At 38.6% G+C, this 23435-nt stretch overlaps 1 protein-coding gene across 1 annotated transcript in view; it reads left to right on the top strand.

Moving 5' to 3' along the window:
- Positions 1 to 23435, top strand: part of CCDC141 (coiled-coil domain containing 141) — a 202978-nt gene that overhangs the window by 45087 nt on the left and 134456 nt on the right. The window contains exons 3-5 of the mRNA XM_060107047.1: positions 10955 to 11146; positions 14712 to 14820; positions 22185 to 22438. Coding sequence (XP_059963030.1) covers positions 10955 to 11146; positions 14712 to 14820; positions 22185 to 22438 — 555 coding nt within the window. The remainder of the gene's footprint in view (positions 1 to 10954; positions 11147 to 14711; positions 14821 to 22184; positions 22439 to 23435) is intronic.

Raw genomic sequence — 23435 nt, 5'->3', positions numbered from 1 at the left:
TCTGGTTCCATTGATCTATGTTTCTGTTTCTGTGCCAGTACCATACTCTCTTGATTACTGTAGCTTTGTAGTATAGTCTGAAGTCAGGTAGTCTGATTCCCCCAGCTCCGTTTTTTCCCTCAAGACTGTTTTGGATATTTGGGGTCTTTTATGTCACCATACAAATTTTAAGATTTTTTCTTCTAGTTCTGTAAAAAATGCCACTGATAATTTGATAGGGATTACATTGAATCTGTAGATTGCTTTGGGTAGTATAGTCATTTTCACAATATTGATTCTTCCAATCCAAGAACATATTATATCTCTCCATCTGTTTGTATCATCTTTAATTTCTTTCATCAGTGTCTTATAGTTTTCTGCATACAGGTCTTTTGTCTCCCTAGGTAGGTTTATTCCTAGGTATTTTATCCTTTTTGTTGCAATGGTAAATGGCAGTGTTTTCTTAATTTCTCTTTCAGATTTTTCATCATTAGTATATAGGAATGCAAGAGGTTTCTGTACATTAATTTTGTATCCTGCAACTTTACCAAATTCATTGATTAGCTCTAGTAGTTTTCAGGTTGCATCTTTAGGATTCTCTATGTATAGTATCATGTAATCTGCAAACAGTGACAGTTTTACTTCTTCTTTTCCAATTAGTATTCCTTTTATTTCTTTTTTCTCTTTGATTGCCATGGCTAAGACTTCCAAAACTATGTGGAATACTAGTGGTGAGAGTGGACATCCTTGCCTTGTTCCTGATCTTAGAGGAAATGTTTTCAGTTTTTCACCATTGAGAATGATGTTTCCTATGGGTTTGTCATATGTGGCCTTTATTATGTTGAGGTAGGTTCCCTCTATGCCCACTTTCTGGAGAGTTTTTATCATAAATGGGTGTTGAATTTCGTCAAAAGCTTTTTCTGTGTCTATTGAGACGATCATATGGTGTTTCTCCTTCAATTTGTTAATATGGTGTATCACATTGATTGATTTGCGTATATTGAAGAATCCTACTATGTCTGGGATAAATCCCACTTGATCATGGTGTATGATCCTTTTAATGTGTTGTTGGATTATGTTTACTAGTATTTTGTTGAAGATTTTTGCATCTGTATTCATCAGTGATATTGGTCTGTAATTTTCTTTTATTGTAGTATCTTTGTCTGGTTTTGGTATCAGGATGATGGTGGCCTCATAGAATGAGTTTGGGAGTGTTCCTTCCTCTGTAATTTTTTGGAAGAGTTTGAGAAGGATAGGTGTTAGCTCTTCTCTAAATGTTTGATAGAATTCACCTGTGAAGCCATCTGGTCCTGGACTTTTGTTTGTTGGAAGATTTTTCATCACAGTTTCAATTTCATTACTTGTGACTGGTCTGATCATATTTTCTATTTTTCCTGGTTCAGTCTTGGAAGGTTATACCTTTCTAAGAATTTGTCCATTTCTTCCAGGTTTTCCATTTTATTGGCATAGAGTTACTTGTAGTAGTCTCTTAGGATGCTTTGTATTTCTGCGGTGTCTCTTGTAACTTCTCCTTTTTCATTTCTAATTTTATGGATTTGAGTCCTCTCCCTCTTTTTCTTGATGAGTCTGACTAATGGTTTATCAATTTTGTTTATCTTCTTAAAGAACCAGCTTTTAGTTTTATTGACCTTTGCTATTGTTTTCTTTGTTTCTATTTCATTTATTTCTGCTCTGATCTGTATGATTTCTACCTTCTGCTAGCTTTGGATTTTGTTTGTTCTTCTGTCTCTAGTTCCTTTAGGTGTAAGGTTAGATTGTTTATTTGAGATTTTTCTTGTTTCTTGAGGTAGGCTTGTATAGCTATAAACTTCCCTCTTAGAACTGCTTTTGCTGCATCGCATAGGTTTTGGATTATCATGTTTCCATTGTCATTTGCCTCTAGGTATTTTTTGATTTCCTCTTTGATTTCTTCAGTGATCTCTTGGTTATTTAGTAACGTATTGTTTAGCCTCCATGTGTTTGTGTTTTTTACCTTTTTTTCCCTGTAATTAATTTCTAATCTCATAGTCTTGTGGTCAGAAAAGATGCTTGATATGATTTCAATTTTCTTAAATTTACTGAGGCTTGATTTGTGACCCAAGATGTGATCTATCCTGGAGAATGTTCCATGCGCACTTGAGAAGAAAGAGTAATCTGCTGTTTTTGGATGGAATGTCCTATAAATATCAATTAAGTCTATCTGGTCTGTTGTGTCATTTAAAGCTTCTGTTTCCTTATTTATTTTCATTTTGGATGATCTCTCCATTGGTGTAAGTGAGGTGTTAAAGTCCCCCACTATTATTGTGTTACTGTCGATTTCCTCTTTTCTAGCTATTAGCAGTTGCCTTATGTATTGAGGTGCTCCTGTGTTGGGTGCATATATATTTATAATTGTTATATCTTCTTCTTGGATTGATCTCTTGATCATTATGTAGTGTCCTGCCTTGTCTCTTGTAACATTCTTTATTTTAAAGTCTATTTTATCTGATATGAGTATTGCTACTTCAGCTTTCTTTTGATTTCCATTTGCATGGAATATCTTTTTCCATCCCCTCACTTTCAGTCTGTATGTGTCCCTAGGTCTGAAGTGGGTCTCTTGTAGACAGCTTATATATGGGTCTTGTTTTTGTATCTATTCAGCAAACCTGTGTCTTTTGGTTGGAGCATTTAATCCATTCACGTTTAAGGTAATTATCGATATGTATGTTCCTATGACCATTTTCTTAATTGTTTTGGGTTTGTGTTTGTAGGTCCTTTTCTTCTCTTGTGTTTCCCACTTAGAGAAGTTCCTTTAGCATTTGTTGTAGAGCTGGTTTGGTGGTGCTGAATTCTCTTAGCTTTTGCTTGTCTGTAAAGCTTTTGATTTCTCCATGGAATCTGAATGAGATCCTTGCCGGGTAGAGTAATCTTGGTTGTAGGTTCTTCCCTTTCATCACTTTAAGTATATCATGCCACTCCCTTCTGGCTTGTAGAGTTTCTGCTGAGAAATCAGCTGTTAACCTTATGGGAGTTCCCTTGTGTGTTATTTGTCGTTTTTCCCATGCTGCTTTCAATAATTTTTCTTTGTCTTTGATTTTTGCCAATTTGATTACTATGTGTCTTGGCGTGTTTCTCCTTCGGTTTATGTAGGGGACTCTCTGAGCTTCCTGGAATTGGGTGGCTATTTCCTTTCCCATGTTAGGGAAGTTTTTGACTATAATCTCTTCAAATATTTTCTCTGGTCCTTTCTCACTCTCTTCTCCTTCTGGGACCCCTATAATGTGCATGTTGTTGCATTTAATGTTGTCCCAGAGGTCTCTCAGGCTGTCTTCATTTCTTTTCATTCTTTTTTCTTTATTCTGTTCCGCTGCAGTGAATTCCACCATTCTGTCTTCCAGGTCACTTTTCTGTTCTTCTGCCTCAGTTTTTCCGCTATTGCTTCCTTCTAGTGTCATTTTCATTTCAGTTATTGTATTGTTCATCTCTGTTTGTTTGTTCTTTAATTCTTCTAGGTCTTTTTTAAACATTTGTTGCACCTTCTCGATCTTTGCCTCCATTCTTTTTCCGAGGTTGGATCATCTTCGTTATCATTATTCTGAATTCTTTTTGTGGAAGGTTGCCTATCACCACTTCATTTAGTTGATTTTCTGGGGTTTTATCTTGTTCCTTCATCTGGTAAATAGCCCTCTGCCTTTTCATCTTGTCTATGTTTCTGTGAATGTGGTTTTTGTTCCACAGGCTGCAGGATTGTAGTTCTTCTTGCTTCTGCTGTCTGCCCTCTGGTGGTTGAAGCTATCTAAGAGGCTTGTGCAAGTTTCCTGATGGGAGGGACTGGTAGTGGGTAGAGCTGACTGTTGCTCTGGTGGGCAGAGCTCAGTAAAACTTTAATCCGCCTGACTGCTGATGGGTGGGGCTGGGTTCCCTCCCTGTTGATTGTTTGGCCTGAGGCAACTCAACACTGGAGGCTACCTGGGCTCTTTGGTGGGGCTAATGGCATACTCTGGGAGGGCTCACACCAAGGAGTACTTCCCAGAACTTCTGCTGCCAGTGTCCCTGTCCCCACGGTGAGCCACACCCACCCCCCGCCTCTGTAGGAGACCTTCCAACACTAGCACGTAGGTCTGGTTCAGTCTCCCCTGGCACCACTGCTCCTTCCCCTGGGTCCCGATGCACACACTACTTTGTTGGTGCCTTCCAAGAGTGAAGTCTCTCTTTCCCCGATTCCTGCCGAAGTCCTGCATTCAAATCCCACTAGGCTTCAAAGTCTGATTCTCTAGGAATTCCTCCTCCCGTTGCCAGACCCCCAGGTTGGGAAGCCTGACGTGGAGCTCAGAACCTTCACTCCAGTGGGTGGACTTCTGTGATATAAGTGTTCTCCAGTCTGTGATACACCCACCGAGCAGTTGTGAGATTTGATTTTACTGTGATTTCACCCCACCTGCCGTCTCATTGGGTCTTCTCCTTTGTTTTTGGATGTGGGGTATCTTTTTTGGTGAGTTCCAGTGTCTTCCTGTTGATGATTGTCCAGCAGCTAGTTGTGATTCTGGTGTTCTCCCAAGAGGGAGTGAGAGCCCGTCCTTGTACTCCACCATCTTGGTTCAGGCTCCTATTTTTTAATCAAAATGATGATTTATATCCAGAAATAAAATAATTGCTGAAATAGAGCTGGTCATAGAATATAGAATATCATCATTAACCACCATCCTGATTTTACTAATGAAGAAGCTAATTCCCTTGAAAACGCAGCAACTTGCCTAAGCTAGTTTGTGGCCAATCCGTAAGGAAAATATGCTCTGAAACATTGTTTGCTTTTTTTCATCATTAGCAATTTAGATTCCCTCATTTTTTGGAGTAGCTTTTTATTCATTCAACAAATAACTTTCGAATGTCTTCAATAAAATTACTACTCTAGGCACTAGAGATTCAACCAAGGTTGAAATGTAGTGGTGCCAGGAATATAAAATCAAAAGTCACAGCCTGACAGGGAGATAGGCTTGTAGACTGATAACTTAAATGTAATGTGATGAGCAGAATCTAAACAAGTGGAACCATAAGAAGTGTGCTCCAAAGTCTACCTGAGGGACTCTGGGGGGAACTTTTCAAGAAAGGTGGCCTCCTTCAAGGAGGAACAGTTTAACAGGAATGAAATGAGGAAGAGCAGAAGAGGCAGACAGAATATCACACAAATGGGATCAGAGACTTGAGAAGCTACATAGAGTTGGCCCCACCTTTTTTTTTTCTAACATCTTTATTGGAGTATAATTGCTTTACAATGTTGTGTTAGTTTCTGCTGTATAACAAAGTAAATCAGTTATATGTATACATATATCCCAATATCCCCTCCCTCTTGCATCTCCCTCCCACCCTCCCTATCCCACCCCTCCAGGTGGTCACAAAGCACCCAGCTGATCTCCCTGTGCTATGCAGCTGCTTCCCACTAGCTATCTGTTTTACGTTTGGTAGTGAGTATACGTCAATACTACTGTCTCACTTCGTCCCAGCTTAGCCTTCCCCCTCCCCATGTCCTCAAGTCCATTCTCTATGTCTGCGTCTTTATTCCTGTCCTGCCCCTAGGTTCATCAGAACCTTTTTTGTGTTTTTTTTAGATTCCGTATATATGTGTTAGTATACAGTATTTGTTTTTCTCTTTCTGACTTACTTCACTCTGTATGACAGACTCTAGGTCCATCCACCTCACTACAAATAACTCAATTTCATTTCTTTTTATGGCTGAGTATTATTCCATTGTATATGTGTGCCACATCTTCTTTATCCATTCATGTGTCAGTGGACACTTAGGTTGCTTCCATGTCCCAGCTATTGTAAATAGAGCTGCAATGAACATTGTGGTACATGACTCTTTTTGAATTATGGTTTTCTCAGGGTATGTGCCCATTACAATGCTGTTTTGATTACTATAGCTTTGCAGTATAGTTTGAAATCAGGGAATGTGGTTCCTTCAGCTTTGTTCTTCTTTCACAAGACTGCTTTTTCTGGGACTTCCATGGTGGTGTAGTGGTTAACAATCTGCCTGCCAATGCCAGGGACACAAGTTTGAGCCGTAGTCCGGGAAGATCCCACATGCTGCAGAGCAACTAAGCCCGTGTACCACAACTACTGAGCCTGTGCTCTAGAGCCCATGAACCACAACTACTGAGCCTGCATGCCACAACTACTGAAACCCATGCACCTAGAGCCCATGCTCCACAACAGAGAGAAGCCACTGCAATAAGAAGCCCATGCACCACAATGAAGGGTAGCTCCTGCTCGTTGCAACTAGAGAAAGCCCGTGCACAGCAACGAAGACCCCGTGTAGCCAAAAATAAATAAATAAATTTATTTTTTAAAAAAGACTGCTTTTTCCATTCAGGGTCTTTTGTGATTCCATACAGATTTTAGGATTATTTCTTATACTTCTGTGAAAAATGCCATGGGTATCTTGATAAGGATTGCATTGAATCTGTAGATTGCTTTGGGTATTATGGACATTTTAACAATATTCTTCCGATTTATGAGCATGGTATATCTTTCCATTTATTTATGTCATCTTCAAGTTCTTTCATCAGTGTCTTACAATTTTCAGAGTATAGGTTTTTCACTTTTATGGTTAAATTTATTCATAGTTTATTTTATTCTTTTTGATGCAACTATAAATAGAATTGTTTTCTTAATTTCACTTTCTGATAGTTCATTATTAGTGTATAGAAATGCAACAGATTTCTACATATCAATGTTGTATCCTGCACCTTTACTAAATTCATTTATTAGTTCTAATAGTTTTTTTGGTGGAGTCTTTAGCATTTTCCTTATATATTGTATCATGTCATCTGCAAATAGTGAGAATTTTACTACTTTTCTTCAAATTTGGATACATTTTACTTCTTTTTCTTGTCTGACTGCTATGGCTAAGACTTCCAATTTTATATTGAATAAAAGTGATGAGGATGGACATCATTGTTTTGTTCCTGATCTTGGAGGAAAGCTCTGTTTCCTTACCTAGTTTGGGGAAAGTTTTCAGCCATTAATTCTTCAAATAAGTTTTCTGCCCCTGTCTCTTTTCTCCTTCTGGGACCCCTATAATGCGAATGTTATTACTCTTTTTAAAATATAAATTTATTTATTTACTTTTGTCTGCATTGGGTCTTCATTGCTGTGCACAGGCTTTCTCTAGTTGTGGTGAGTGGGGGCTACTTTTCCTTGTGGTGCGCGTGCTTCTCATTGCAGTGGCTTCTTTTGTTGTGGAGCACAGGCTGTAGGTGTGTGGGCTTCAGTAGTTGTGGCATGATGGCTCAGTAGTTGTGGCTTGCAGGCTCTAGAGCACAGGCTCAGTAGTTGTGGCGCATGGGCTTATTGCTCCGCGGCATGTGGGATCTTCCCAGACCAGGGATCGAACTCATGTCCCCTACGTTGGCAGGTGGATTCTTAACCACTGTGCCACCAGTCTGAATGTTAATACTCTTGATGTTGTCCCAGAGGTTTCTTAAACTATCCTAATTTTTTAAAATTCTTTTTTCTTTTTGTTGTTCTGATTGGGTGATTTCCAGTATTTTGTCTTCCAGGCTGTTTGTATGTTCTTGTGTATCATCTATTTGTGGTTTATCCCCTCTAGTGTATTATTTCAGTTATTGTATTCTTCAGCTCTGATTGGTTCTTTTCTATATTTCCTAACTCTGTTGAAGTTCTTACTGTGTTCCTGCATTCCCCTCCTGAGTTTGGTGTGCAACTTTATGACTGTTGCTTTGACTCTTTATCAGGTAAATTACTTACCTCCATTTTATTAGGGTTTTTTCCCGGAGGTTTTATCTTGTTCTTTTGTTTGGGATAAATTCCTCTGTCTCCTCATTTTGTTTGGTTTTCTGTGTTTTTTTCTATGGATTAGACAAAATAGTTACTTCTCCCAGTCTTGAAGGTGTGGTCTTGAGTAGGAGCATCTTCTATGTAGACTGCATGTGCCGGGCAGCATTGGCAGGCCAGCTGGAGCTGGAGCAGGCATGGGCCAGGGGCATGCTGGGGCAACCTTGGCAGGCTGGCTAGAGCACCAGGCACTTTTCAAACTGCTGCCTCTGCACTGGGACTCAGAATGAGTGAGTCTGTGGTCAAGCCCTCTAAGACTCTATTTCTTACAGCCCTCTAGCTCTACATAAGCCCTGCTGGTTTTCAAAGCTACTTAAGGGGCCTTGTCCTCCCAGTGCTGGTACCAAAGCCTGAGGTGCCCAGTGTGGGGCTCGAACCCCTCACTCCTTAGAGAGGACCTTCAAGTTTGTGATACCCCTTCCCATTTGTGGGTCACTGCACCAGGGTGGGTGTGTTGTCCTGACTACATCACATCTCTGCTCCTCCTACCCATCCTGATGTGGTTTTTAAAAATTCTCCTTAATTTTGGAAGAGCTGTTCTTCAGGTCTTTCTCAGAAAGAGTTGTTCTATATCTAGTTGTAGCTTTGGTTTGTCTGTGGGAGGCCATGAGCTCAGGATCTTCCTACTCTGCCATCTTGATCCCACCTGTCAGATGTTTTTATATTTCGTTTGGCTTTTCAATGAATCAACATTTTTTAAAACTCCTTATATTTTTCTTTAATTTGTTAATTTCTGATTTTGTATTTAATCAATTAATCTCCTCTAATTTTTGTTTTATTTTATGAATCTTTTTCTATAATTTAGACTTGAATGTTTAATTAATATATTTTTTCTTTCTTTATGAACAGAGTTGTCTAATGCTATGAATTTCATCTAAGCATAAAGTCATCTGTATATCTTAGGTTTTAAACATAGTAACCTCATTGTTATTTTTTTCTAAATAGTCTGTAATTGTAGTTTTTTTTCCTTCATTTGATCTAGGAATTATTCTTTAAATTGCTTTCTTAAAATTTCTAAGAGGGCTTCCCTGGTGGCGCAGTGGTTGAGAGTCCACCTGCCAATGCAGGGGACACGGGTTCGTGCCCCGGTCCGGGAAGATCCCACATGCCGCGGAGCGGCTGGGCCCATGAGCCATGGCCACTGAGCCTGCGCATCCGGAGCCTGTGCTCCACAACAGGAGAGGCCACAACAGTGAGAGGCTCGAGTACCGCAAAAAAAAAAAAAAAAAAAAAAATTCTAAGAGATTTGTTTTATCATCTGGCCTTTTGTTGTTTATTTCTACTTTTATTGCATTTTGATCTGACTGGGTATACCTACTTTAAATACTTAAATGTCATAAATGTAAACATCATAAGTACCTTATTTTCCCTGCAGATTGTGTAATTTATCAATATAGAGTACCATTTTTTAATCACAGTGATTTTTGTTTTGATTTCTAATTTGTCTGAGATTAACATTGCTAATCCTCCTTTACTTTTTTGTCTTTGCCTGATATATTTCATCTCCTTATTTTCAAATGTTATGACTTTTCAGTTTATTTTCAAATCTTAAGTCTTTTCAGTTATGTCTTTTCAAATGTTATGTCTTTTCAGTTTATTTCAAATGTTATGTCTTTTCAGTTTAGTTTTATGACTCCAGCAAATATAAATTAGTTGAATTTTTTCCCCTTAATCTGATAATGTTTGTCTTTTTTTTTTTTTTTTTTTTTTTTTTGCAGTACGCTGGCCTCTCACTGTTGTGGCCTCTCCCGTTGCGGAGCACAGGCTCCAGACACACAGGCTTAGCGGCCATGGCTCATGGGCCCAGCCGCTCCGCAGCATGTGGGATCTCCCTGGACCGGGGCACGAACCCGTGTCCCCTGCATCAGCAGGTGGACTCCCCACCACTGCACCACCAGGGAAGCCCATGTTCGTCTTTTAATTGAAAAGTTAACATCCATTTTTTGAGTGTTAACTGATATTTAATCATATTCCTATCGTTATGTTTTGGTTTTTTGTGTGCCCAAATAAATGTGTTCTTATGTCTTCTGTTTTCTTTGTTATATTTTGCATTATCACATGTTTAGTTTCCTTTTCTGTTGACATTTTAGAATTTATTCATGTTATTGTTAGTCTATTATATTTTAAAATTGTGCCTTGATTTTGGTGCCAATATCAAGAACAAAACAGGATCTGTGGGATCCTTCTCCTATCCCCAAATGAGACAATTATGGAAGCACATGTTGCCCTTCATCTTCCATATTTTGTTTTTTTTTTTTTTTTTTGCGGTATGAGGGCCTCTCACTGTTGTGGCCTCCCCCGTTGCGGAGCACAGGCTCCGGACGCGCAGGCTCCGGACGCGTAGGCTCAGCGGCCATGGCTCACGGGCCCAGCCGCTCCGCGGCATATGGGATCCTCCCAGACCGGGGCACGAACCCGTATCCCCTGCATCGGCAGGCGGACTCTCAACCACTTGCGCCACCAGGGAGGCCCCATCTTCCATATTTTGTTGAAACAATTTGTAGTGTTGGTTACAGATATTCCAATTTTTACATTATGACTATTCACTTTCAAGAACTTACTCATAACATTTACACTAAGCTTCACAAGTATATTAACAATAACAACTATTTAGAATAAATAATAAATTTTACTGGGTTCATTTCTCACAATAGTTTTTTCATGATTACTCCTTTCTAGATGTATTCCAATTAGTTCTCCTTTTTTGAAATGTGAGGTCAACACAGTATTCTGTACCCCTGGGTATGTAGTTGTATTTTTGGGGGCGGGCTGTGCCGTGGCATGCAGGATCTTAGTTCCCCAACCAGGGATTGAACCCATGCCCCCTGTGGTGGAAGCACGGAGTCTTAACCACTGGACCGCCAGGGAAGTCCCTGTAGTTGTATAATTTTGATAAATCTCTACAGTGTTTGAACAATGTTTAAATGTGGATGTCTTTAGCCTGGCCATGCTCCACAGTTCACCACAATCTCCATTGCTCCCTCCTGCCTGCTTGATCTACCTGCCTGCACAGCAGTTTGTGTTTATAAATTCTCTTCTAGACCTTCCTAGAGTGCATATAATTTCAAAAATCCAAATGTTTAAAATATGATCCCAAGTTCTTACATTGAGTGACACTCTGCCTTTTCTTGCCTGGACTTAGGCTTTGGAAGACCGAGTATGGGAACTCCTGCAGGAAGCAGACAAGACGGCTCAAGAGAACAAGGATCAGAGCCAGGTCTATGATGCCATGGCCAAAACTCTGGGTGAAGCATGGGCAGCCCTGGTCTCCATGCTTGAGAGAAGGAGGGAGCTTCTCAGGTTGACCTCTGAATTTTTTGAAAATGCCTTGGAGGTTTGTGTTTAAAAAAACTTTCCCCTTCTCCACATCAGAGCACTCCTGAAAATGTTTTCTTTCTGCAAATAGACATTGTAGTCAGTTCAAAAAATGGTAGAATAACCAAGATATATACATTTATTTTTTAATTTTCAAAAAATAAAATTGTTAATATTTTAAATGTAGGCCTTCAAACAAAAACTAAGTACAGTTAATTAAAATTGATAAATATTAAGTAAAAATGGGATCTTTTACCCATAAGTCATTTTGATATATTTCCCTCTTTAGATAATAGTAATACAATTACTAAATCAAATAATTACCCCTGATGATAGGATTACTAGGAAATGCTGGTCTAGCATGTTCTTGTTAACTGAAAGTTGGAGGATACAATTTCTTCTACTACTTATGAAAAGGAAATTGCAGAATATTCCATAGAATGTTTGACTTGTAAGCATAGTATATGATAGAGTACTTTCCTAAGGCATATAGTTGAGTTTCCATAGTTTGAGCTCGTTAAAATATAAGAGAAGGAAAAAGTCCTGGGCCTAAGTTTTTTTGAGGAACCCAATTTCAAAATGTGAGACTCAAAGAACATTATCAAAAGAGGTGTTATATTTAGTGTAAGATACTTATTGGAAATTTCACTGCATTCATTTTGATGTGAAAGCACTGCTTCATTATGATAAAGCACTAGCTTGAAAAATATGACATATCCAAACTGAAAATTCAGGACTTAAATCCAAAATAATGAAGGAAAGAAGATTAGTAATAGAACATTAAAATTGAGGTAGACAATTTCATACATCATGAACTCGTTTAAAAGTTAAAAGGAGGAGCAAAAATCTTATTGTAACTTTCAAGGTTTATTTTTCACAATTTGAACACTGAAGTCCAACTCACAGATCATCTCGGGGAAAAGTTCCACACACAGTTTTCTTTCCTGAAAAGAAATAAATCAAGCAAAATACACCTACAGGGGTCAAATTATAGATACATCTGATTCATTTCATCTTAGTAAGTGGGGTATAAGTATTAGTGCCCTTGAAATTCAGGTCATTTGAGCATAGGAAGTTATCTTTTTTTAAACATTAAGTCCAATATTTGTTTCTCACTGGGTAAGAACATTAATACTAGCTGATTTTCTATATGATGAGAAATGACTCCCAGATATTACATGAAATAAAAGGAAGTATAAGTCAACCCGTAATTCAACCCAGCTCTCTGATTCCTCATGAAAAGATGAAGTTTCATATATTATCCTCCATCCAATTTTGTGGACTACTTCATACTTAGCTGATGGAAAACTCCTACGTGATTTTCCCTGCCCCTTGTGTATGCGAAAGCAATTTTCATTAGTGATTCAAAAAAAAAAGAATGAGGGTGAAATTAAGAATAGCATCTTTGAAAAGTGTCCCCTTGTTGCCACTTCTATCCTGTACTAACTGCAGAAAGAAGAAAAGTAAGGAAAAGAAAATATCCCCTAGATAAAAGTTAATAGAACTTGAAGGAAGCTTTTTCTGAGTAAAGCATTGTTTATTTATTGGTTTGTTTTTTAAAAAGTGTCAAACCAGTTGAAATATAGATATAAGTTACACAGTGACTCCAAAACTTCTTGTAGGGATCTACAGGGAGAACCAAACTACCCACCAGGGTTTTGTTTTATTCTTTTTCTTTGAAGTTTCTCTTCAAAGAATATCTTTAAAATCAACTATTAGAAATAGAATGAATTAGAGATGTAAACAATATGTAGATAGGATCCACTTACTGAACTCTGCACGCAGGAGTTCTTTAGAAATACAAAATGACTTCTTATTGCGTGGTTGATAGTACAAGATGGCTTCAGGCTCACAGGCTTCTCAAACACTGTGCTTCAATTTAGAAACAGTGTCCCCAAGTGACAGTGGCTTCTGTCCATCTGCTGGTTCTAACAGGATGGTAGAAGCCTTCTCTGCATTTCAAAAGGGGACGTGCTCATCAGTTGCTCTCTCATCTTTTCATGCCATTTATAACTGAATTTTATATGGCTATTGTAATAATCAAAATATAGTAAATCTTGTTAATCAAATAGTCACATAAAAATATTAAATATCACTAAATCCAAAGATGAGAGTTTGGATAAAACTTGAAAAAAGGTGACAAGCACTGTGATAGGCTTCTGTGTCTTTCTCACTGATACTTCACCTTTATGAGTTTATTCTACACCTGATCCAAAGGTGAATGTGTTGATTTAAATGCTCTTATAAATGATAATAATTTCCTTTGAACCATAGTGCTAAAACAAACCAGTTATTTGTCTACTACTATGGATATACTGTACTAGCATAACCAAGTATATTTTACCCTTTTCTAAAATTTGTATCTAAGGTTACTCCCCTGAGAATTTTGACATCACTTCAAGCATCTCCCTTTCATACTTCCGCTATGGAGAAACACAAAAAGAGAGACTGGTCATGTTCCTTACCACTTAGGGTATCAAATTGCTTTTCCTTTTTTTCTTGAAACAGAGGAGAAATTTTCTATTTTTCATTTTTGCTACATCTAATTTCATTTTTATTTCTATAAAAGTACATAAAATCATTGATAAAAATGCAAACAAAATTATAAGTTATAGATTTAAAAGCTAAAAGTTTACCACCCCTCACCTATCCCTAATCCTATTCATTCTCATAAAGGTAATCCTTTGCTATGTATCTTTTTGGACCACTTTCTGTACAAATATATGTATATTTGCTTTGTATAAGAAATAGGATTATACGTTACTTCTCAGCACTTGGGCTAAAATCAAGTGTAGAGATGGGATTAGACTATGTATTATTCTGAAACTTACATTTTTTAGTTCTAGGTCTAATTATAGAGAAAAAAATGAACTATATTTCAACCTCAAGTGTATTCTTAAGTTAAATTTACCAATAATTATGTAGGTTACTGGTTAACCAAACTTTTGTTGGTTTCTTTTAACAAACTTTCTGGTTTTCTTTGAGAAACTGCTTTAGAATGTTGCCAGTGGCTGTATTTGTATTATGGGACACAATAATTTTATTTGGCTGTGTTGAGATCTTTAGTTGCGGTGCCCAGGCTTCTCTCTAGTTGTGGCGTGTGGGCTCCAGAGCACACGGGCTCAGTAGTTGTGGTGTGTGGGCTTAGTTGCCCCACGGCATGTGAGATCTTAGTTCCCAGACCAGGGATTGAATCCTCGTCCCTTGCATTGGAAGGCGGATTCTTAACCACTGGACCACCAGGGAAGTCCTACAATAATTTTAGTTTAAAATTTCAATACACATTAGAATAGTAAACAAATTGGTTTACCTCAGCATAGATAACATATTTCCAGGTATGAAAAGAATGCAAAGGAAAGAGAAGAAAGTTCTTATCCCAGTACTTTGTAAACTGACTACATGCAAACACAAAGCCTCATACAAACACGTGAGCCAGCACATGCTCACACAAACACACAGCTCATCACACAAACACATACACAATCAGCTAGGCCATTAATTCATGAAAAATGTTTACGAATAACTAAAAGTGACACAGTGTTTTTTAGTTTTTCATATGTCTTTCCCCTGCATTTCTGTTGTAGTTCGCCATTAAAATAGACCAAACGGAAGATTTCCTCCAGAGCACTCAGGAGTTTGAGAGTGCTGAGTCTTTGAAATCACTCCTTCAGCTTCATGAACATCATACCAAAGGCAAGAACTATTTCTTCCTCACATAAGCTTTTAAAGGTTTTAAAGCTGTTAATATGGGAATGATCATGCATGATAGTATATTTTTAATTTATCTGATTATGTATACCTCAACTTGTTCCAAGTAAGGTAAATTAAAGCCTTATTTCTGGTCATATTCTGCAAGAAAGAACTGGTTGTAAATGATTCTAAGGGGCGGTAGAGGAAGAGCCTCTGGGAGGTTCAGTTATGCAGTCTGCTAGATCTTAGTTCCTGAGGAGGAGCCATTTCCACCTCGCTCATCCTTACATATCCTCAGCGTCTAGCGAGGTCTCGGCACTTGGTGGATCCTCGTGAAATATTTCTTTTTTTTAATAAAGTTTTAATTAATTAACTAATTAATCTTATTTTTTTATTTTTTCGGCTGCGTTGGGTCTTCATTGCTGCACGCGGGCTTTCTCTAATTGCAGCGAGCAGGGGCTACTCTTCGTTGCGTTGCACGGGCTTCTCATTGCGGTGGCTTCTCTTGTTGCAGAGCACAGGCTCTAGGCGTGTGGGCTTCAGTAGTTGTGGCATATGGGCTCAGTAGTTGTGGCTCGTGGGCTCTAGAGCACAGGCTCAGTAGTTGTGGTGCACGGGCTTAGTTGCTCCGCAGAGCATGTGGGATCTTCCCAGGCCAGGGTTCAAACCCATGTCCCTTGCATTGGCAGGCAGATTTTTAACCACTGCGCCGCTACGGAATCCCCTCATGAAATATTTCTTGATTGAATAAATGGTTGAATTCAGTGACTGTTCCTTCTAAGGGTCAGGAAATGAAGGTCACCCTTTCAATAACAGCTCTGAATAAGGAAATTTTCTTTCACTATTGGAGTTAAAACAGAAAAGGAGTAGTGAACTTTTTCCAGATAAAAATCTAATAAAACACTATATAAAATTATTTTCAACTCCCCCCGAAACAACTGTAAAGATAGTCTAGTTGTTAACCAACAATTTGTATGCTAGGCCTTTTCCACCAGAATTTGGGCTGGACCAGGACTGTAGTAAGAAAGGCATTTGTGGAAGAACACCTGTTTACTGTAATCTTTTTCTGTGAAAGCAAATTAGATAAATAGATAGGAACAATCACTTCTTTTCTTCCTAATGGGTTCTTCCAATTATTACTGCCAAATAGAGCTGAGTACAAGTGGATGGCTTCCTGAATTCATTTGTCTTAGTTCTAACTCACCTTCTAGCTTCACAAACCTGATCATGCTAGACAGGGACAAAGGGTGTTTTTAAAGCCACAGATAGATTGTGTTTATATCGCCTTCCAAAGGACCCTAGATAGTAGATCATTATTTTTCTAAAACTCAAAGATTAAAGGACTCAATCTTTCCTGTGTAAATTTTTTGAGATCTGACTACATATATACCTATAATTTTAACAGATTACTGTTCTGTAGGACCTATCACTAACAGGGGTTATAAACAGAATCAAAAGTATCAGCATTAGAGCAGCGGCCTGCCCATTTTTATACAGCGGCAGCAATCTAGGTGGGCCCAAGGTGGGTAAACAGAAGCATGTGAAATCCCTCTTAGGAGACTGGAAAGTGACTTGAGTCCAGGCCACTGAGATGGGTTCTGTGGCCTCAATTCATCTTCATGCCACCAACAAGATCATCACAAAGCAATTTCACCTCCAGAAACCTGACAGTGACTGATGCTTCTGGTGAAGAGGTTCAGTACTGAGGCAGTCAAATGAAAGCATTTTCCGGAGGGACTGGAGGGGGAGGTTGTGGAAGTAGGGACTTTTCCATAAATATTTGGGAATGCAGCTAGAAGTGGGGAATGCTTAAATGCTGTTGTTAATGTTGGCTCCTTCAATTACTAGGATCTGTGACTCAGTGAGCCAGTTTTCATGGGGCACATGCTGCTTTGTTTGGAGGGTTTAGGCTACAGGGCCCTGGCATCCAGCTGATGGTGGGACCAGTGCCCTGCCTTTCAGGGGAGTCCACGGGGCCTCCTCTTAATCTAGAAAGATGGATAACAGTGCTAGCCAAAGACAGGAAGCATAGTTTATTTTTGTGATGACAAAATATTCTTCCATCCTGGTGGCATGTTTATCGTGACATTTTTGTGTCCCTCTATGTGATACGTGAAGCACAGGGATTGCAGGAGACTCTAGTCAGGATATTTGGCTCCCAATTCATATGCCCAAGGGTAACTTCAAGGACTTTGTTTTCATAATATAGGAGTTGGTGAAATTTATTAATCAACTAATTCAGTGGAATATGATTAAGATTACCTGATTTGAAATACATATTCAAGAACAAAGCTCTCATTTCCAGTTAAGGATGTCATTTCTGTCTTAGTTCATTTAAGATGCTCTAACAAAATACCACAGATTAGGTGACTTATCAACAACAGAATTTTATTCCTCCCCGTTCTGGAGGCTGGATGTCCGAGATCAGGGTGCAATATGGTCCGGTGAGGGCCCTCTTCTGGGTTGCAGACTTCTCATTGTGTCCTCACAAACAGAAGGGATTAGGGAGCTCTGTGAGGTCTCTTTTATAAGGACACTAATCCCATTCATGAGGACTTCATCCTCATGACCTAGTCACCTCCCAAAGGCCCCACCTCCTAATGTCATCACATTGAGCATTAGGATTTCAACATATGAATTTTAGGGGGACACACATTCAGATCACAGCAATATCTATTATCTTTAAATTTAAGGAAATAAATTATAGCTATAACTACAGCTAGCAATTATCTAAGTGTCTGAGATGTTGATCAGTGAGTAGCACAAAATGTGAATGTTAGGATAATGAAGGTTAATAATATGACTGGAAAAACTATAATCAAACTTATCCCTAATATTCACAGTATTTCAATTTATGTCAAAATCTATACTTTTTTCTTCTTCAGCAATGCTAAGGCTATGTTGCATGTCAGAGACTTATTCTGTAGCATTTCAGAGATCAGAACCAGGATGAATGGGTTGAAGGTTTTACCCTCTGGAAAGTTACAGAATACGTTCTTTCTCTCTACTATGTGACAATCCTTGAAATGGTTGAAGACTAATGTGTCCTCTCTAGTCTTCTCTCCTTTGGGTGGAACATGCCTAGTTAGTTAAAGTCTTTTCCAGCAAACATAGTTTCCAGACTACTTATCAGACTGGTTGCTTTCAATTCAACAACACATAATTAAACAATATTTTCTGAACCCGTGCCAGGTGAGAAAACCAGAGTCATGTGTGTTGAAAGGTTACATGGCCCTTGTCCTCAGGAAGCCTACAATTTGATGGGGCATGTATACATTTATTGGTGAATTCTCTCTGTTCTTTCTGTGGGTCCCTCTGTTACACCACCCAGCACACTGTGTGGTAATAATTTATTTCCCTGTTCTTCATCACCAGATTATGAGACTCTGGAGGACTGGGATTATTACATCTCTTAATCTCCAAGGTTTAGAATAACATCCAACTCAAAGTATGTTTATTGAGTGTTATTTGTATATAATCCCAATTTAAGACTCAGTAGCAGATGCAAAATGAGCAATAAACAAGGTACTACAGGGACATTAAGGAGGAGAAAATTGGTTCTAAGCCCTGAAGAATCACAATTGCACCTTCCAGTTTTCCAATGGCCTTCTTAAAATGAACATAGCGCCTAAGAAGCTTCCTCACAGGAATAATCGTATTATTACTTCCTTTTTCTTATATGTTCTATGTATATTTTAAATGCAGCTGAGATATAGGTACTTTGGGGTCTATTATACTATTTTCTATATGTTTGTGTATATTTTAAAATACCCATTAATGAGTTTAAGAAATACCATCTCATTGAATAATATTTGGAATATTTAAAAATGTGTTTGGAAGAAATATCACCCACGTTCCCAGTGTCAAAATGTGACCTTGATGCTTTTTAGAAAATACTCATTTGGAAAGGTTATTTAGCAAGCTATAAGTTCACTTTGACTTGTGTACATCCCTCATTTATCCATCTTAAGTTTGCTATTTATACTTGATATTGATGACAAACTGTAAAGTTATTAATATAAAGTATACTTTAATATTTTTTAGTTATAATTACAATTAAAACAGTTAAACAACAAAAATTTATTGACTATCTACTAGCCTTACATCACAAGGTATTATGTCATAAGTAGGGTTTGTATATGGAGAACAATACAATCATTAAATTAAATGCACTGTAGAGATTTTGTATTTCTTGAAGTTCATGATATATCTAGATAGTTTACCCTTGAGGGAAAATACATCACTTTGTACGATCAACTGATGGAATAAATAGCTAGGAAAGCATAAACAGTAAAAAAAATAAAAATAAAAATAGTAAGATATACGAAGCTGACAGAGGAAACTTAGAGAACAGTTGATCCACTTTAAGCACCACTGTAGTAGCAGGTAACAGACTGACCATAGGCTGGGTGCATTTTTACACGTTAACTTGGGCTCAGGAGGCTGCATGCCTGGTGGTACCGTGGTGGTGGTTATACCATTTTGGCAAAAGTTGAAACAGAAAACCAGAAAAAGATTGCAAATAGAAAGTTTGGCTAATTATATGTATTTTGTGGGGACTAGAACAGGTTGGCCTGACCCATTGTCAGTCTGCAATACCCTGAGCCTGGAAAGCTGTGCTTCCCTCTTTCATTTGAAAAGTCTATTGTGAAAGAGCTAGTTAATGAAGGAAGAAAAGATGTACTACGTGGAAACCCCGCCACCTGCCATACTTCCTGTGTGTGTGTGTGTATGTATGTATGTGTGTAACTGTTCACAATATCATAACAAATTCTTGAATGTAAAGGAAATATGTATACCTACGTATGGAGAATCAGTTATACTGGTGATTACATTAAGACTCTGCAAATCAAAACTCTTCAGTTTGATAGCCAAGGACTTCTATAACTTGTTTTCACCTCATTTTCAAGTTATTTCTTTCCCTTCCACATAAGAATTTTTTCTAGACAGATAGGTTTTTTCTGCCTCTGTCCGTCTCATCTTGTTCATGTTTGTTTCCACTTCTCATTTTAAGAGATTTACTTTAATTTGAATGCTCTCCCTGACTTTTCTTCTTCTGCTTGACTTATCCCATTCCCTGTCCTGCTTCCAAGCATATGGTTGTTTTTGTTGTTTGTTTTATTGTACTACTAATCCTCAATCAAATTGCCCAGTGCACCTAATCACACCCTTCTTACTCTGAGCAGATAGCACCATCTAATACTTTATTGGACAGATCTAGGTCTTACGGCATAAACTGTTTGAAATTCTTTCCTTTTTATCTCAAAATATCTCTTTATAGCATCTTCCCTTATCTCAGTCACTCTTCATCTCTCAAAAAGGTGTCAGTTTAAAGAGACAATTGACCCAAATACCACAGTCTTTGCTGTGTTGTTTAACTGTCAGATGCTAGAATGCTAAAGAGAGTACCACAGCGCAGTGGGAAGAACACTGAGCTACTAACCAGAATGCAAGGCTTTTAGCACTGATAAGTCCATTTCTAATAGTGTGACATACTTGTTTTCTGGGTGTTCTTCATAGTTCTCCCGTCTAAAAATAAAAAGCAGTGTATTCAACCCTGCTGATAGTCTATCCTTCTTTTTTCTTCTAACAACAAATGTCTCAAAGATTGTCCTTTCCTGTTGATTTCACTTCATCACTGCCTTCCCACTTCTCAACCTGGTAACTTGGCTTCTGTCTCTATCACTTACCCGTCACAAAACCCCAAGTCTTCCCAACATCTCTTTTTTTACATCTCTGGCAGACTGCTGATCTCTAGCACCTATAGCTCTAATTCTTCCCCCTCTTTTAATACATTTGATTTCATTCTAGCATTATACAAAATTATCGAATACCTCCCCTGTGCCAGTCACTATGCTAGTGCTGAGGATACCGTCACCATCCCTGTCCTCATATTTACATTGGAGCCTAGTGGCAAAGACAGATTTTAGTCAGCTAACCCAATGCATAAATGTAGAACTAGAGCTGTGATAACAGCTGTGAATGAGAGGAACATCCGGCTATGAGAACATTTAATAGGAGGATTTGGTCCAGTCTGGTTTGTCCTTTGAGGAATTGACAATTGACTAAGACCTGAAGTATGAGTAGAATAAAGGTGGAGAAGGAATGTGTTGAGGAGAATGGTATCCCTGGCAGAGAATGTAGTAAAAAGTTCTGGGGCAACAAGGAGTATACCATGTGTGAGGTATTTAAAGAAGATATGGATGGAGGTAAAGAGATTGAGACAATCTGAAAGGGAAAATAGGGACCAGACCATGCCAGAACTGAAATCATGTTAAGGGGTCTGTCCTTAATTCTAAGACACTGGGAAGCCATTGGTGTGTGTGTGTGTGTGTGTGTGTGTGTGTGTGTGTGTGTGTGTGTGAGAGAGAGAGAGAGAGAGAGTGTGTTTAGAAAAGATCTTTCTAATATATGGAGAATGGATGAAATGGATTGGAGAGGAGATGCAATTAAGAGGTGACTGCACAAATCTAGGAAACAGAAGACGTCTTCTGGCTTGTGGGGAATGGATAGTTTCCCAAGGGCTCTTCCAATGGATCCTCAAGTGAGGTTGGGGATCCTCAAAGTGCTACTCTCAACTCCCCCATCTATACTCTCTCCCCTGGTAGTCCTTCAGTTTTCAGGTTTAAGCTCCCGTTTCTACCAGATGTTGCCCACACCAATAATGCTGTCTACTCCAGAGAGTGCAAACCAGTGACCCATTTGCCAGAGAGCCATGTTTTGTTGATCCTTCAGTGTTTTTTAATTTAAAAAATACCAATTACAAAACAGTTAAAAATCAGAAGCTTTCACATAAAAATCCGTGTTTATAATTCTTTAAAAATTGGAAGCCCCATCAACACTGACCCTGTATTCCCTCATGTCCACAGTTGGTCAGCACTGGGTGACAGCAGATCCTGTGAGACTGGGCATGTATTTTCCACTTTGCCATAGTCCCTAACGTCTGGGTACCTGGCCCGCATATTCACTGAGCTTTTGTTTGGTTACTGCAGGCATTAGCCTTTAAACCTCAGATTTAGTCCAATCACCTCAGGATTTAGGGCACTACAAGGAGAGTAGGCACCTTAACCAGCATATCACCACTAAAACCCAACTGAACCAGTGCCCAAATCTCACAGTCTTTCCACTCCCCTGTACTGATTTATGCCATCACTGAACTTCAGCATCCTACCATTTGGCAGTTAGCGCCATAGCAGTTGTTAGGCCAAGGTATTTGACCAGTTGTATTGGAGGCATTTTATGTTTACACATTTGAATTCCTTATTTTTAATAGAAGGTTACATATATTTAAAATTATATGTTGAATCCAAATATTACTATATAAAAACTTGCTCATATCACTATTCTTTTTTCTAATTTTCTTCTAGAACTCTTAGAACGATCTCTAGCCCTTCTAAACAAAAGTCAACAACTCAATGACTTCATAGAAAAAATCAAGTGTGATGGACCTAATATGAATCCCGAGATGATTCAGGGAGCTCAAAACAGCTGCCTGAAGATTGACAGTCTTCTTGAACTTCTCCAAGACAGGAGACGGCAATTAGACAAGTACCTGAAGCAACAGCAGCAGGAATTGAGTCAGGTTCTGCAGATATGTCAGTGGGACCAACAAGAAAGTCAGGTAACCCAAAGGGGCACTGATGGTGTCCTGACCTTGTCTAATGAAATTTGCTTGTTATGTGGATGAGCCATTTCCTGGGGCAGCTTTTCAGTCATCATGGTCGAATCTTTTGGTCTTTGATTCAGACTACCAAGTTGTTTTCCCAAGCAAGTAATATAAAAACAAAGATTTTATTTCTTCTCATTATAATACTGATTTTTTTAAATGGGAGAATACCCGCTAGCAGTTTTGAAAATGACTAGGTTCTATTGTTGGATTCTCTTTCGTGCTTCTGTCCAGGTCACTACCTTTAGTTACATTTCTTTGAAATTCTGAAAAGTTCATTGCAGTTTTCTTGAATGTTGGGGAGGCATGATGCTGCTAATACCAGTGAAAAAGTCTGTCAGTCCGAAATAGAGATAATGTTCTTAAAACAGTAGCCTGGCACCAATGAAGAAATATGACCTCGGCCTATGTCTGGATGCTCAGTGGTTAGAGGGCTTTGGGGTGGGAGGTTGATGAGTTTGCAGGCTTGTTAGAGCTCATTACTCAGACTGTAGGCCCAGCTCTGGTCACTTGTCAATGTGCCTGCTGTGCGTTCCTTGTGTCCCGATCACTTGAGAGTAAGAGTGGATAGAACTCTCTTTGCAAACCCCCAACTCAAATAGGTAGGATATTTATGGCTATATTTATAACTGCCCCAAGCCCATGCTTTAATCTGTACAGATTAACTGGAGGGAATTTTCAGAGAGAAATGATGGAAGGACATCTCCTGGTCTGGATGCATAGGAAAGGGGTCTCTTCATATATTTTATATTATTGCTCTGATCCGAACTGGAGAGATAGACATACAGCTGGTAGCCAATGTGAGTCCAGGAGAAACTGGTTCTTTCAAGCTGGAAAAATGAGGATTTGAATGATTAACCTTTCAACTTATACTTATTGAGTACCTACTATGTACCCAGATCCTATTATAAGTACTAGGGGTACATAACACACAAGATAAAGTCCTTTTCCT

This window comes from Mesoplodon densirostris, chromosome 8 (assembly GCF_025265405.1).
Source record: "Mesoplodon densirostris isolate mMesDen1 chromosome 8, mMesDen1 primary haplotype, whole genome shotgun sequence".
Lineage (NCBI taxonomy): Eukaryota > Metazoa > Chordata > Mammalia > Artiodactyla > Ziphiidae > Mesoplodon > Mesoplodon densirostris.
This window is presented reverse-complemented; position numbering and strand designations above follow the sequence as displayed.